Genomic DNA, 16,124 nt, shown 5'->3' on the forward strand with positions numbered 1-16,124 from the left:
AATATGATGCATGATGTGAATGATAAATGATTAAATTCCAGTACAGACTCAACACATACATTACAAGCTTCTCTCTCCTGCACTTGCTCAACAATCTCAGCCATAGTGGAACGCTTCTCCCTAAAAAAAAAAAAAAAAGATGAGAAAGCCAACTAAGTTAGATACCCACATACAGATAGGCGCACACACACACGCACACACACACACACACACACATTTGTTATTTTATCATGTCGGGGACTTTGACTTCTATGTTTTTATATTGGGCTATTTCTATTTTCTATACTCAAAACTTTTTTATTAGTTTTTATATACTATTATTATTTTTAATTAGTTTTTTTCCATCTTATTTTATTTCAGTTAGTTGCCACGGCAGCGTTTCTAATTTTCAGATTTTATTCCAGCTTTATTTCAATTAATGAAAATTATATATTATCATTTTAAATAAGCAACGGCAACACTTTTAGTTAAAAGTTTTAGTTAATAATAACAACACTTCATTACTTTTGTTTATTAAGCTTCATTAAGACTGATTTCAGGTTTTACTCTCCTCGTGTCGATCTTAGTAACGTAACAAAGTAAATTTACTTGAGTATTGTACTTAAGTACACTTTTTGAGTATCTGTACTTTTCTCGAGTATTATTTTTTCTGGAAACTTGCGACTTTAACTTCACTACATTTGAAAGACAAATATCGTACTTTTTACTCAACTACATTTATATCAAGGTCCCCAAGTAGAAAGTCGTTATATGTAGCAGTTTTTACAATGAGTGCATTTTCAAATTCACTGAACCCTTTTTTTCTGCGAAAATCCGGCCTGCGATCTGCCAGGACCTTCCTGTGTTGACAAGTCTTACAGTATTTCTAAGCCTGAAGTTTTCCGCCTAGCTTTGAATGGACATTTGGCTGATATGTTTTACGCAAATCTGGCAACCTCGGGATCTTCCCCGCTAAACTAATGTAAACGTCTGCGCTACTGCACAGCTAAAAGCGCTCTAAAAAGGCATGTGTTAACACATTAAAGCCCTTTGGAAAATTAACCATGTTTTTACTATAGTAACCATAACTATGGTATTTACAGTAAAATCACAGTATCCACAAATTTACTATTATCTCACTATAGTAACCATAATTATGCTATTTGTAGTAACTTCAGTAACCACAAATTTACCATAGTTTCATTATAGTAGTTTAATTTTTGTAGTTAAACTATGGCAATACAAATGGTAGGCTAATATATCTGTCAAAAATGACTGCCCTCATTTTACCATATATATATATATATATATATATATATAAATAAACTTAGGCCTACTGGTAAATTGCTGCTAAAAACTGGTCAGGGAAGTATATAAATCTAAGTATATATATAAGTATATATATATATAAGTATATAAATTATTTTGTCAAAACACTACACATAAATACATATATTTTTTTTTACAAAGAAATGATCAAAAAGTAGGCTAAATGAAAACTTTAATCTAAACTGGGAATCAATAAGAATTGAAATCAATAAGCAGAATCAGAATGGATAAAATTCAAACAATACCCAACCCTAGCCGCATTGTGAAGTTCACTGATTTCTGAGCATTTTATGAACACTGATCAGTTGATGGCAAAATTAAAAAATACGGTTCTTTGGCGCAACCTGCACACCCATGACTGAGAGAGTATGATCCAGTTTTCTGAAGAGATTAAAAGTTTGTTTTCTTTTCAATGTTTGCTTTGTTTGCCTAAAATGAACCATATCATAGACTTCAGTATATCTTTGAAAAAGAACTTTGTAACTTTTAAACAAGTATTAAAATGAGTTCAATGTAGTTGTAGGAGTGTTAGATAAAAAATAAAGATAATTATCTTCATTCAGTTGTTCCATTTCTGTAGGTTTGGTAACATAAAAGCGATACGTGTTCGACACATTATACAGACAATCGTGTTACTACAAAACTTCAAGAAGCAGTTTCCTCCGTCTCCACTATTCAGCGGAGCCATACAGCAGCTGTTTTGCGGTCGCGCATTGGCTGTTAAAGTGCTGACATAATCATATAGCCGTCATCATCCCGATTTAAATCCTAAATATCAAACATGTTTGATATGATCGGGGCGGCCCCGATTTGTGTGCTAGAAGATCGGGAGGTGCAAAGTTCTATCGGTGAACGCCTCACATTACCAGATAATCCACGCCGAACATCGGGACCGATCGAGGTGCTCGACAAGATTTTCCCTCCAATTCACAGGAGGGGGAAATCGGGGCTAAATCGGGCAAAAAATCCTGTAGTGTGAGCCAGGCATTAAGTAAAAATCTGTCTTTACAACTTTCACTTGTAGTGGAGTAGTATTTGACCAGTAGTATCTGTACTTTCACTCAAGTAAGGAAGTTGTGTACTTTGTCCGCCTCTGCGTACCCCTAAATGCAAACATTTTGGTTTTTAGAATAAAATTTCCTTTACCTAATTTAGAAACAATTTTTACTTTTAAGGTATCTCAGAAAGGAGGTTTTGTTCCCAAAATATAGCCAAGCAAACACACATACACATACACATACACATACACATACACAAACACTCACCCAGATGGTCTCTTGTCAGATGGCTCTTTCCCAGATTCTGCATCGCTGGAGTCATGTTTCTGTACTCTCTGCCTACCGCTGCCCTCCTGCTCACTGGACGACTGTCTCTCCAATCTTCGACGGTAGCGTTCCTGCCTAACAATCAGTGGGAGCTCATTAAGTCGTGCCTGGATCTCTTGCTCACTGGAGGTCTGTCGGCCAAGCCGGTACTCTCTCTCCCGCCTCAAGTGATCCATTTGCGGGTCAGATCGGCTCCCGCGGGGGTCTCTCTGTAACCGGCTGTGGATCATCTCCAGGGAGGGGTCCAGGCCCATAGGAGGAGCTGGCATGTTTGCTGCTCCACCGGCGAGCTGCGCTCTGTGCGCCTCCAGTAAAGGTGGAACAGCTTTGTGAATGTGGTTGATTTTGGGATGAAGGCAATCAGCTTTCAGGTACTGCCAAGCATATCCCATTTTGGGCTCCACTCCCACCCCAACAGCACCTAAATGGTTCAGGCTGTGGTAGCTGGAGCTGTCTTCTCCTAAAACACCCTGCTGGTTTAGTCCAGTGTAGCTGGAGCTGTTCACCCCCATGGCACCAACTTGTTGGTTTAACCCCTGATAGCTAGAATTATCCAACCCTGAAACACCTTGTTGTTTTAGCCCATGGTAGGAAAGAACCTCCGCCACGCCCCCTGGTGGCTGGTTCAGCCCATGGTACGAGGAGCCGTTCATGACAGGCGTGTAAGGGTTCAGGGTGGATCCAAGTCGCTGAGCGAGCGTGTTCGCTATGGTGTGTTCTGTGGCGTGCATGAGGTCCAAGCCGGGCTTGGACTCCAGAAGTGAGTCCTGAAGAGGGTTACGGAAGAGAGAGGAGGATGAAGACGAGGAAGACGAGCTGGGCACAAGACAGGAGAGAGGGAACATCTGCCTGCTGAGGAGAGAGGATGTAGAAGGCGGCCTGTTCAGTTCCTCCTTCATTTTCTCTGCCTGCAGATGGAGAAGAGAGATAAAGATATTGTAGTTCTTAGTTTTATGTTATTTATATGCAGGGCCAGCGCCACGTCAACCGACAATCCTGCCTCCTCAGTTGCGATTAATGTGAAAAGGGATTTTAATGGATACATTTATTTATTTATTTTAAATCACGATGCCAAGTGCATTAGCTTTCTAACATTAATATTAGATTACTACACAGCAACATTTTAGATTAGGACAGTGTGTTTCACAAAGGCACATTTTGATGGGCACGTTTGACACATTTGAACCTACATTGCACTGAACGTCCCATGCAATTGTAAGGTTGAAAATAATCCAAGACTTCTGCTTTCCTGTCCCAAACCTATCTTGAGTAACAAAAGGGCCATTTGGCATTCCTGAAGGCACAGGTGTGCTGATAGAGATCAAGGCCTGTAGGCCAAGATGTGTATACATTGGGGGTCTACTAATTGTAACACCTTTTGCACAGTGAGTGAAGATGTAATCTGCTGATTGGTCAGTTTGAATGTCTCATATATGGTTTTTAGTCACATGGTCAAGGAAGGGACAAAAGAAGATTGTAACTGTTGCTCTGGCTCCTTTTTCTTTGCTCTCTCCTTTCTTGGCTGGCGATCTCTCTCTCTCTCTCTCTCACACAGGTAACATTTTACATACATGTTGGGTACAATGAACTGGTTATGTTTTACCATCCTTCACCTATTTTGTAACCAATTCAAGTGTAACCATAACGAAATACTGTTATTAAACCATTTCAATTATAAATTATGTGCTAACTAGTCTCGATTCAAGGTTAATATTGAAGTGCTACCTATTGCAATACAATATATTCACTTAATAGTAATGCTCTCCCACATATTTAGCTATTCTAACTTATTTCCGTCATTGGTATAAGTGGCAGTGGGTGGTAATAGACTAGAAATGTACAGTTTTATACCATCGTGCTGATAACGTTTCTTTAGTCATTCGGCAATCCTACAGCCTGAACCACTGAAGGGAAACCACCCTTTCGCGATTAAGAATGTATAGTTAAGGAGTATGCAAAAGGTATGATGAAGTATTTTTTTCATTTTCAGTGAGTTTGATAATTGGTCGTAATTAGTTTATTTCACTGCATTGTTACTGTTGTCCCCGGTTGCAGTTCAGGCTGTTCTCACCTTTATGCATCTGTTAAATGTGTGAAGCAGTCACAAAGTACTGTAGACACAATTAATTATGTTTGGTTGTGGTGGTATCATGGTAACTTGTGTGTATTCATGCAGGCCTGCTGAAAATGTGTATCTAAGACACATCTTGAGCAGTGCTTTCCTATGTTGCTCAGTAGCTTTTAGTTTCATAGCTGTAGCAACAGCAGGTCTGTTTATGCCAGACAAATACATGAATGGGCCACTTCACATATAGCTGGGGATGTTACTCTGCGTTATGTCATCAGCCCCTTTTGTTACTTCAGACCCTCTGCAGTGCTGTGCTGGTGCTGACTGTTTATACATAAGTCTTTGTTTCCATAATGACCTGGCGTAACGAGCTGAAATGATCCTTCCATGTGGACGCGGCCTTCCGGAATGCTTCATGCCGTCGAATCAGCTCCTCCACCTCGTCTGTCCCGCCACCTGCCTCACGTGTATTTGGAGTGATTGGTTCCTTGATTGTGAGCCAGGACTGCTCCGCCAATCCCGGCTGGTTGGATTGCAGCCTCTGCTGGGCTGGAGGGTACAAATAAAGGTTGTGGATAACTCTGAGAAAGTATCAGATTGGCAGACCTTTAACATGATGTTACAACAATGTCATCACTGACCTTGCTGAAGCTTCTCCCAGTGCTGTTCCCATCGCTCATTCAGATCTTTCTGCTTTGCCATGATATACTCCAGCTTCTCCTTTACCTGGATCGGAGTGTATGTAATCATTTATGAGCAGAACACTGATGGCAAGTGATCCATGTTCAATGCAAAAATGTATGCAAACGTGCAGTATGCAAGAGAAACAAAATTTAAATCCTTAGACCTTTACACTACTGTTCAAAAGTCTGTTTTTTTTTTTTTTTTATAGAAATTAATTAGAAATTAATACTTTTAGTTAGTACGGATTCATTATTTTGAAGGTTAAGACATTTATAATGTTACAAAAGATTCTATTTCAAATACATTCTGAACTTTCTGTTCATCAAAGAATACTAAAAAAAATCTTGATTTCCACAAAAACAACTGAAGGATCTGCAGTAATGGCTGAAAAAAAAAAAAAATTTGCTATCACAGGAATGAGTTAAATTTTAAAATATATTCAAACTGTTATTTTAAATTGGAATAATATTCCACAAAATTACTGTTTTTACTGTACATTTGATCAAACCCTTGGTGAGCAAAAAAAAAAAAAAAAAAAAACTTACAAATCTCAAACTTTGACAACTTTTACAAATCTTAAATGTTTTAATAAAAATCAGCCCCTATGACATTAAGCTCAGATAAACCCATAATTCATTTAAAGGCAAACTTTAAGACATGAGGCTGGACATTTGTGTTTTTGGAAAATGCCTTATAATATGATGCCGTGAGAACTGTAAACTTTGACAAACTTTAAAAAAAATTAAGTAATCTTCTACCCTCTAAAAACACTTATAAACACTAGGCGAGTCTATATAAATTGTCATTTATGCACAATTTATTTGGCACTATGGAAAGGGACAAAAATTCTACTCTTACATTTAAATTTTTTTTGTTTTAAAATTTCTCCTTTTTATATCTGCAAAGCTTGTCGGGTTAACTTTAGTTCCATGTATGTGTTTGCACATTTTAAGGCGTGCACATAGAGGGTTCAGTGTTTGAGTATGTGTGTACCTCTTCAGCTGCAGGGTTGCGTGCAGCGAGCAGCATCTTTCCCATTTCCACGCAATGCACAAAGTTCTTGCTCTTGTTATCTATCTTACTCTTCAGATTCTGATGTTGGGACATCATGCCATCCAGCACAGAGAGGTCCCTGACACGTACACAAGGACCCGCCCAACACCAAGACCCACGCCCAGACACAAACAAGAAACACGCACACACATTATCCTGATGCATATTGTCTACTGTGATTGGTTTAAATCCTATTGTAGATTCAGGATGACTCAGATGGTTCTATAATTGATCTGGTACCTGGCATCATCAGTTGAGCCAATCTGTCCCATTATTCCATCCATCCACATGCTCAGTTCCCGCACCACAGCGAAGAACTGGATCTTATCGGTTACTGTGGTGACCTGCACACGGCTGCCCTCACATGCAACAAGGAGCTCTTTCCAGGCCTGCATCACTTCCTGCTCACGGGACAAAATGGCATCTGCTTTCTCCCCGGCATAAATCGCACGCAGCTGAGCTGCGTTTTCTTGCAGTTGGCGTACCTGAGATAAAGGTAAAAACTAAAATTACTTGTCTCTATTTACTGACACTTAGGGGCATGAGAATATTTGTCCCTTAAATCTTTTAATAAAACTATTAAAGCTACTTACAATTAAACAATTTAAATTGAATTTAATTCATTCTGATAGGTATTTATAGAAGCTTGTTTTGTATATATTTGCAAGATATACACTCAGCATAATGAGATATAAACTAAGAAATTGTGATAATTACGAGAAAAGTAATCAGAATTGTGAGTTTAAAAGTCGCAATTAAGTTTTTTATTTTTTATTCAGTGGTGAGATAAAAAGTTGCAATTGCCTTTATTTTTTTATTCCATGGCATGAACAAGTTTCCATATTATTCAGCACTGTGTGATGGTTGTAACTGTGTTTCTGAGTGTTATTGTGCTTCTGGACTGAAATGGGAAGCACCCCTTGCTGGGTCAGGAAGATGAACCAGCCTAAACACTTATTTAGCGTGGCTGCTGCACCTGGTCAGAACAGGTGTTGTTGTTTTATTTGTGTGTGTGTGTGTGTGTGTGTGTGTGTGCTAGTTTGAGTCTTACCTGTGAGACCAGCAGCTGTAGGGAGTGCTCAAAAGAGTGCAAGAGTCTCTGCAGTGTGCCAGGGTTGGCTGAGCTCACCTGACATGACCTCACCTCTGGCAGCTGTCTCATCTTTCCCTCGATCTGGACCAGCACCTACAAAACACAAACACAGACACAATGATGATTCCTCATATTTCAGTCAACTGTGAATGTGTTTCAAAAACGTGTTTTGATGGCTGTTTGTATGCTTGTTTACCTCCTGACAGTCGGTGAAGAACTTGTGTAGCTGGTACGAGGCTGCAAGCATCTGCGCTCTGGTCTCCATGAGTTCCAGAAGATCCGCCCAGGACTCATTCAGTCCATCTTTCCACTCTGCAATGGTGGCAGCATCAGAGTGACTGCAGTCAATCATCTCATTCACCATCTTATTGACTGAATCCATCTGTTTCTGGCCGACTGCACGTGTCTCAGTAGAGAACTGAGTAAAGCTGCTCTGCAGAGCCTGGGAAAATTGAACGGCACAAAAACGACATGTCAGAGATCAGCTCACAGAGGCTTCAACAGGGGAAAACAACAGCACAGGACTTGATTTGATCCATTTGCACCATTAAATGTGATATCACATTAAATATTGGCAAGAGTTTAGGAAGGCTGCATTTTCATTCAACAGTAGCCTAAACAGCTTTTTGTTTTTTGGTTAACATTATTTCCAACCAAAGTGACATTAGCAGAAAAGAACAATTCTTTCAGTGGCAGAATAATGAATAGGAGGATTAAAATTGTAAGCATGGTCAATATCGATCTCATCTTGACTTTAAAGTTGAAGTCAGTATATATTGCATCCTTGAGTTCAAAACACTTGACAATGTGTGTGTGTGTGTGTGTGTGTGTGTGTGTGTGTGTTTGTGCGCGTTTTTGTGACAAATGAGGACATAAATTTGTATAATGACAAGGGTATGACAAGAAGGTGACTTTTCAGGACATTACCCCATGTCCCCACTTTTCAAAACGCTTATAAATCACACAGAATGGAGTGTACTGAAAATCTGAAATAACACAAAGTTTCCTGTAAGGGGTAGGGTTGGTGTAGGTCAATAGCACATACAGTTTGTACAGTATAAAAACCATTACACCTATGGGATGTCCCCACTTTTCACAAAAACAAACGTGTGTGTGTGTGTGTGTGTGTGTGAGCTGGTGATACCGTGACGTGCTCGAGGTCCTGGCCGAGTTCAGTGGAGCTGGCGACAGCCTCCCTCTCAGAGATCCATTTCTCCAGCGCCTCTACCTCTCGCTTCAGCTGATACAACCAGTATTGCTGCTCCAGCTTTGTTTTCCTCTGTTCCACCAGGTCTTTTAGAGATACATATAGCCGGTCTATATGAGCCTGCTGTTTGGTGATTTGCTCACTGAGAGAGAGAGAGGAAAGAAAGAGACAGACAGACAGCAGATAAACTTATGTCCTTATAAATAGTTACATATAACATTCAACATTTGGGGTTGAATTAAAAAAAAAATAGTAATAATAATTAAAGATGTCTGTTATGCTCACTAAAGCTGCATTTCTTTGATAAAAACTTGGTAAAAACTGTGACATTGTGAAATATTACCACAATTTAAAATAACTGTTTTCTATTTTAAAATGTCATTTATTCCTGTGATTGCAAAGCTGAATTTTCAGCAGTCCTCTGTGTCACATGATTCTTCCGAAATCAATCATTTTTGCTTTTTTCACACATCTGTATATATATTTACCTGTCTGGATGTCCCAGCTCAAGCATGCGACGGCACTGCTGGGACAGTGAGCTCACCGTCTCTGCATAATTCTCCACTGTTTGCTCTAAGGCCAACTGCTCTTTCAGTAACCTAAGAGTGCTGGCCTCGTCCTACAGACAAAGAGGATAGAGAGAGAAAGAATGAATCTTGGTTTACAAAGTGAAAGACAAGCAGACCACATCACACTGACCACAGTTTACAACCCTGCTATGGTCTCTACTCTGAAGACTTCTTTTAAAATATGTACACACATTAGGCTGATGATACACTGGGCAACTTTTTGAGCAATTTTGCAGAGCAACTTTTTTTACAAATATTAAATGAAAGGTTTAATGTTAATAAAAATGTTTTATTCATCTCTGATAATCCCGGGTTGCAATGGACACGTAGGTTTGTTTACGCATTAAACTCGTGGCCACGAGAAAAATATGTCGTTCCCTCAACATAAGCATCTCGAGGCCACGACATAATATCACGTTCCCACGAGTTAATATGACGTTCCCACAAATTAATATCTCGTGGCCACGACAAAACTAAGTGAACCGAAGATGGCCCCTCCCGGGCACCGTAGGTTTCAAACCACATGAGAATGAGAAATTTATGACAGAATTTTCATTTTGGGGTGAACTATACCTTTAACCCAGCATTCCTGAGCATTGTCATTTAAGTTATAGATGTACTGAGTTTTAGGTACAGTACATACGTTTCCTTTCTCCTCATTGAGGACCTGAAGTTTCTGTCCACTGAGCCAAGACTCTGCCTTCGCTGCCTGGGTGTAGTACTGCTGGGCGTGGTTCACGGCATCCAGCATCACTGTGCGACGTTCCATCTCTACCTGGAGCACCTCCCACAGCTGCCTCACATGCCCTGCCCCCTCACGCACAAGCTCCACCTCTGGGGTCCGCAGGGCAGCAACGACCTCCGCCCTCTCCAGCACCTCCTCGACCCGCCCCCTCTGAGCCTGTATCTCCATCTGCAGTGCCTGCATGTCCAATCACACACAAGTGAGCTGTCAGTCAAAGCTCTCCGGCCAATCAAATTACATTACTGGAATCAGAAGCCATGAGAACCCGGCTATCAAGGGCAGCTGAATTAAATATACTCAGGCTTAAATAGTACTGTCAAACGACTAATCGCATCCAAAATAAAAGTTTTTGTTTACATAACATGTGTGTGTGTACTGTGTATATTTATTATGTATATGTAAATACACACACATGCATGTATATATTTAAGAAAAACATGTTGTATTTGCATATTAAATATATTTATATATAATATAAATTATATAAATATATAAACAAATGCATGTAAATATTTTCAAAATACATACTGTATGAGTGTGTATTTACATATACATAATAAATATACACAGTACACACATATATTATGTAAACAAAAACTTTTATTTTAACCTCAATTGAATCCAGAAATTTGCAATAAGACTAATGATACGTGAAACAACGACAATTAATAATTAATTAATAGTTGACTTTTAACTCTTTCCCCACCATTGATGTAATTTTCTATCATTTATAAGACAACGATTCCCTGCCATTGATGGAATTTTTCTACTTTCTGTGTTTTCACTGTTATAAAGTAGGAGGCGCTATAACACATCTTCTGAAAGAGTACTGAATTCCTTAATCAAAACACGGAAGAAGAAGCAGAAACGAATGATCACGTATGTAAGCAGATGCATATGTAAAATAACACAATCATCAAGCAAAACTGCCTAATGTTATGGAATGAAATGTTGACCCAGGAAGTGGTATAAGACTGTGCAAGCTTTGGGAGTGTTCTACTCCATCTATATTTGATCATCGTTCTGAATCCAATCCAGACATAATCTTTTACAAAATTGTGATTTTCTCAGCTTTTTGTTCAGAATAATGCTTTTTCATGAAACTTACCTACATTTAAGCATTTATAATTTTTTTTTTTTTTAATTAAAAAAAATGCATGAAGCTACAATAAAACTTTGTTTTGTTTTGTTTAAAAGCAGAGGCTCTGCTCTTTCTTTTGACATATTGCATGTTCAGATATTCATACAACAAAACATTTTGGGAAAATGATTTAAAAAATGCTGGCAGTGGCTGGCAACTTTAAAAAAATATATATATACATATACATATACATATATACATATATACATATATATATATATATATATATATATATATATGATAGAACTATGGCAGGGAAAGAGTTAAGGCCAGATCAAACCAGATGTATTATAGTTAACTAAAACAGTAATAAAAATTGCTTAAATAAAAACAAACGAACAAACTTTGAAATAGAAGATTTTTTAAAACTATTTCATTACAGTTACACGTCTCATTTTCTTTAAGTACAACTCTAAGTACTAAAATATCTAAAACAGCATGAAAACTACAGCTTATAATTTAACATAAATAAAAACTACATAGACATATTTAAAAAAAATAATAATAAAAATGACAAAAACAACAAAATTACTCAAAGTTGAACTAAAATTAAAGTAGAAAACTGAAAACATAAACATTTAAAATATTAATAAAAACTATACTAAACTATTAGTATGTTAATGATATTTAAATAAAGAATGATTTACTCATTTGAGACTGCTTCAGTATAAATGGTTGAGTAGACAATATATCACTCCAGTTAAGTTACATCACTTTAACCCGAATATTCCTGATATATGTTATAAATGTAAACAAGAAAAGGGAACTTTAATCCATTGTATGTGGGAATGTACTAAAGTTAACTGTTTTTGGGTTAAAATATTGAATATTATAAGTCAAATCATTGATAAAGTAATTCCTCTTGATCCCAGGTTGTGTATATTACATATATGTCCTCTGAACTTTAAAATGACTAAACATGAAAGATTTTTGTTAATTCTCTGTTTGCTGGAAGCTAAACGTGTAATTGCATGTTCTTGGAAAAAAGAAGAAAGTCCTGGCGTGTCTCAATGGATAAAGGGGATGACCACATGCCTTGCCTTAGAAAAGATTACCTACTTTTTGAAAAACAAACTTCATGTATTTTGGTCCATCTGGAAGGTGTTCTATGACTTTTTGGAGAGTCTAGATGGTGACTCTTTTGTGGAATTAATGGACATTGAAAATATATAGACAAGTATGTTATTGCTGTATTTATTTATTTTATTTTTTATTATTATTTTATTATTATTTATTTAATTTTTTTTACTAAGGGGTATTGAGTTTTTTATGTATTGTTATTATTATTATTATTCATTTATTTTTATTCCGTTATAATGAAAAATTGAACTGTTGTCTTAACCTGTATGACAATCCTTGAAAATAAAAATTGTTGTTCAAAAAAAAAAAAAAATAAAGAATGATTACTATAAAGATAACTAAAACAATAACTATATTAGTATTGAAACCAATGATAACATTCTGTTTGTTATAAGCGTGTGCTGCAGCTATGTAGCCTGCCGCTTTAAATGCATGAGCTCCCAAGTGGATTCTGATTGGCTGTCAATGTTTTTTATTGTTCATCAGATGGAAAAAAATAATTTGAAAATGATTCCAACAATACTGTTGCTTTGTGTTGTCATAAAATAGTTGTAGTGTGGACTTACCTTTTCTCATAGAATTACAACGATTATTAAAACACTGTTATTGTTATATTGTCCTTGATGTGAGCTGCCCTTTACAAATTAAGATAATAATCAATCCAACAGATTGAGGATTACTGAATTGATTGACAAACTCCAAAAGGCATTTGTATCATATTTGGCTCTTGGCCTACAAGATACATCAATTCCCAGACCTCTCATTTACTCTGCTCCCTCTGTCTTTTATAGTCTTATAGTTAACAGATGTTGGCAGGAAATATCTTCTTACATCATTTATGAACGTACAAATAACGTATATGAACATATGTACATGATGCATCTGGTGTCCCAAAACGAGACAAAACCTTCACTGTCTCAGGCCAAAGAGTAGGACTGACTGTTTAAGTCATGTGATCAATTCTAACCCTTCAAATTGTTTAGATGGACACTTTCTACTAAAAATTGTGGGTAGATTGGTATATGAAAACCTAATGAAGGTGATATAAACTTTGTGTGCATATTTTGGCATTCATAATGACTTAAGGTTTGAAACTAAAGTTGTTATTTTAACACATTAATTTAGTGACTAATTGTAAAAAAGGGAGCATATCCCACTGTAATGGTCTTTATTCTTTATCACAGAAACATCACTGCATGTCTGAGAATGTACTAGAATCATGTCCTATATCAAAGTTTAGAAAAAGATACAATACTTTTCTTTTAACTTTAGTCTCACCTTATGGTTCATGATTAAATGTTGGACACTCTGCAGATTGGTCCCATATTCTGTAGATGAGGCCAAAAGTAACCGATCCTGAATCCATACCTAAAGAAGCCAAAATACAGAAATGTGAATGTGTAAACAAATGTGATATTTTCTGAATAATAATTTTGGGAATCCCTTAATTTGCAAAAAAAGTTTATATGCCGCACGCTTGAGATGGTTTAAAAGTCATGTGACTTTGTGTGATGGGACGGCATAACTTGACTAACCTGATCTCATTGCACAGCATCTGAAATGTTACGGTCATATTGCCTGAGATACATTCACAAACAACAGGCTTCCACCTCCAAAAGCAATGACCGCATTTATTGTGTTTCGTCTGCTCGCCCTGAGGCGCAAGGAGTATATCATATGCAAAAATTATTATATTCAGTGGCTTCTCCTACTTTTCTTAACGATATTTAATACCAGTTTATCAGGAAGTGACGATTTTCTTTTTTTTGACTTATTGGATGTGAACGGTGCTTTATTCGCAAATGTTTTATGCGGTATTCCAACATTGCACATAAGTTAAATTCGCAACTTTAGATGGAAACATAGCTATTGTGTGTTTTGGAGTGCCACTTTGTTCTTTTACACATGAACAGCTCATGATCCGGTGTTTTTAGGGGCTCAGAGTGGCTCAGTTCACAGTCCATACAAGCTCATCTCTCAGCTTAACTCATCTAAGGATGTGCTGTGAGCTTGGGTCACCTATAAAGGGCATTTAGGAACGCAACCATCTTCCCAAACCAGTAAAGAAAAGCGCTTACAAACCAGCTATTGTCAACAAAAAAGCTCCCTGTGGTTTACAACAAAATAAAAGCTTGATAGATTACTGCTGAAAAATTAAGAAATTAAATAAGCCAAAAGCATTAGTATTGTAATTTTACAGTTGTACTGTAAAATTACTTTTTTCTAAATAATCAAATCTTTTTTATTTTATTTATTTTGTTCACTATTATTATGATGAATATTATTCTTATATATTTATACTGATATATAAACACAAACTAAAAGGCGAATAGAACGTGACACTCACAATCTCATCCTCCAGGTCCTGGGTGACTTGGTGCATTTCTTTTGAGGCGAGAAGGATCCGCCTCCTTTCCTTCAGAGGCTCAATAAGACGCACAATTCGGGTCTCGGTCACGCCTCCTTGTTCTTCTCCTTCTGGTCTCCGGTGATCAGCACCAGCCCTGACTTCACCAACACCTTGATAAAGCTGCATCTGGGCTTCCATTGACTAAAAGATGAAGATAAAGTAAGATTACAAAATGGATTTGCAATTTTCCAAATACAGAAAAAAAAACGTTCAGTGGCTTTTGCAGGTCTTACTTGTATCCTCTGGAGTTGCTGGCTGAAAGTGGGGCGCGGCTGAAGGAGAGTGGGTTGGGTGCTGTGGGTGGAGCTCAGTGTGGACGGCTGCTCCTGTATGGCGGTGAGATGCTGGTCCAGGTCGCTGAGGGTGTTAGTGGGCACGTCGGTAGTGCGGTGGTTCTGCGTTTCAAACAGCTGGCGGGCCTTGACTTTGGTGGTGTTCTCCAGGTGAGACCAACACTCTCTGATTTCCTTCAACTTCATCTCCACCACCGATCGCAACTCGGGCTGTTCCTGGATCAGCTCTTCACCCTCCTACACATACAAATGTAACATAATCCGTGAACGTGTAACTGCTCTGACCCTCAACCTTCATCCTTACCAGTTTATGCCTGTGTGTGTATGTGTAAGATGGAAAGGGATCAAAGTAAAGCGAGTATCTGTCTCTTCAGAGCCATGGCTGAAGTCCAGCCTCCTAAAATAGGGCGCCATCACACACACACACACACATATATATATATACACACACTCACTGTCTCTCTCTCTCTCTCTCTCTCTCTGCATCAGTGTGTAAAGGTTCATTCTTCCCTGCAGAAACACATGAAATTAAATTCACTCCTGATTCTCTTTTCAAAACGATATACATCCCTCTTTTTGTCACAGAGCCGTCATTGTATGTGTGTGTGTACACGTGTGCATGTCCATACGTGTGTGCGTTTGTGTTTCATAATGCAGTGCAGCATTTCTCCTTTTGGCACAAGTCGCCTGCTCCCCTGTACTGCAGAGAGGGAAAGAGTGTGTGAGAGAAGGAGAGAGAAACAGATGGAGAAACAAAGAGAGAACAGAGAAAGGAACAGGAAAAAAGGGGATGCTTGGATGGAAAACAAAAGGATAGAGAAGAAGATGAGACTGAAGGTGGAAATTAAACTCTATGACAGATAGATGGATGCTGAAGTATTCTGACTGGTTGTTAAGCATTGCTAGGGTGTTCTAGCTGGTTGCTAGGCATTGTTAGGTGTCTTAGCTGGCTGCTAGAATTTTCTGAAGCGATCTGGCTGTTTGTGCCAGTTGCTAAGGAGTTCTAACCATTCCAAAGGTGTTCCAGCCATACATATATATATATATATATATATATATATATGTAGATGTCATATTAGCTGCTGTTTCTATGGGCCACTATACATAAGCCGTCTGCCATACACTCGAGAGCAAGCTGACTGTGGGTC

The 16,124-nt window shown here is 38.0% G+C and overlaps 1 protein-coding gene across 9 annotated transcripts in view; it reads right to left on the reverse strand.

Moving 5' to 3' along the window:
* Positions 1–16,124, reverse strand: part of sptbn4a (spectrin, beta, non-erythrocytic 4a) — a 35,900-nt gene that overhangs the window by 7,712 nt on the left and 12,064 nt on the right. For all 9 annotated transcript variants that reach the window (XM_058775578.1, XM_058775586.1, XM_058775584.1 and 6 more), the window contains 14 exons: positions 14,917–15,213; positions 14,621–14,824; positions 13,552–13,641; positions 9,951–10,229; positions 9,227–9,357; positions 8,676–8,880; positions 7,728–7,973; positions 7,490–7,624; positions 6,679–6,923; positions 6,379–6,517; positions 5,343–5,427; positions 5,060–5,250; positions 2,574–3,541; positions 60–120 (listed from right to left, as the gene is read on the reverse strand). In XM_058775578.1, the coding sequence (XP_058631561.1) occupies positions 60–120; positions 2,574–3,541; positions 5,060–5,250; positions 5,343–5,427; positions 6,379–6,517; positions 6,679–6,923; positions 7,490–7,624; positions 7,728–7,973; positions 8,676–8,880; positions 9,227–9,357; positions 9,951–10,229; positions 13,552–13,641; positions 14,621–14,824; positions 14,917–15,213 (3,276 nt within the window). The remainder of the gene's footprint in view (positions 1–59; positions 121–2,573; positions 3,542–5,059; positions 5,251–5,342; positions 5,428–6,378; positions 6,518–6,678; positions 6,924–7,489; positions 7,625–7,727; positions 7,974–8,675; positions 8,881–9,226; positions 9,358–9,950; positions 10,230–13,551; positions 13,642–14,620; positions 14,825–14,916; positions 15,214–16,124) is intronic.

Source organism: Onychostoma macrolepis, chromosome 05 (genome assembly GCF_012432095.1).
Source record: "Onychostoma macrolepis isolate SWU-2019 chromosome 05, ASM1243209v1, whole genome shotgun sequence".
Taxonomy (NCBI): Eukaryota; Metazoa; Chordata; class Actinopteri; order Cypriniformes; family Cyprinidae; genus Onychostoma; species Onychostoma macrolepis.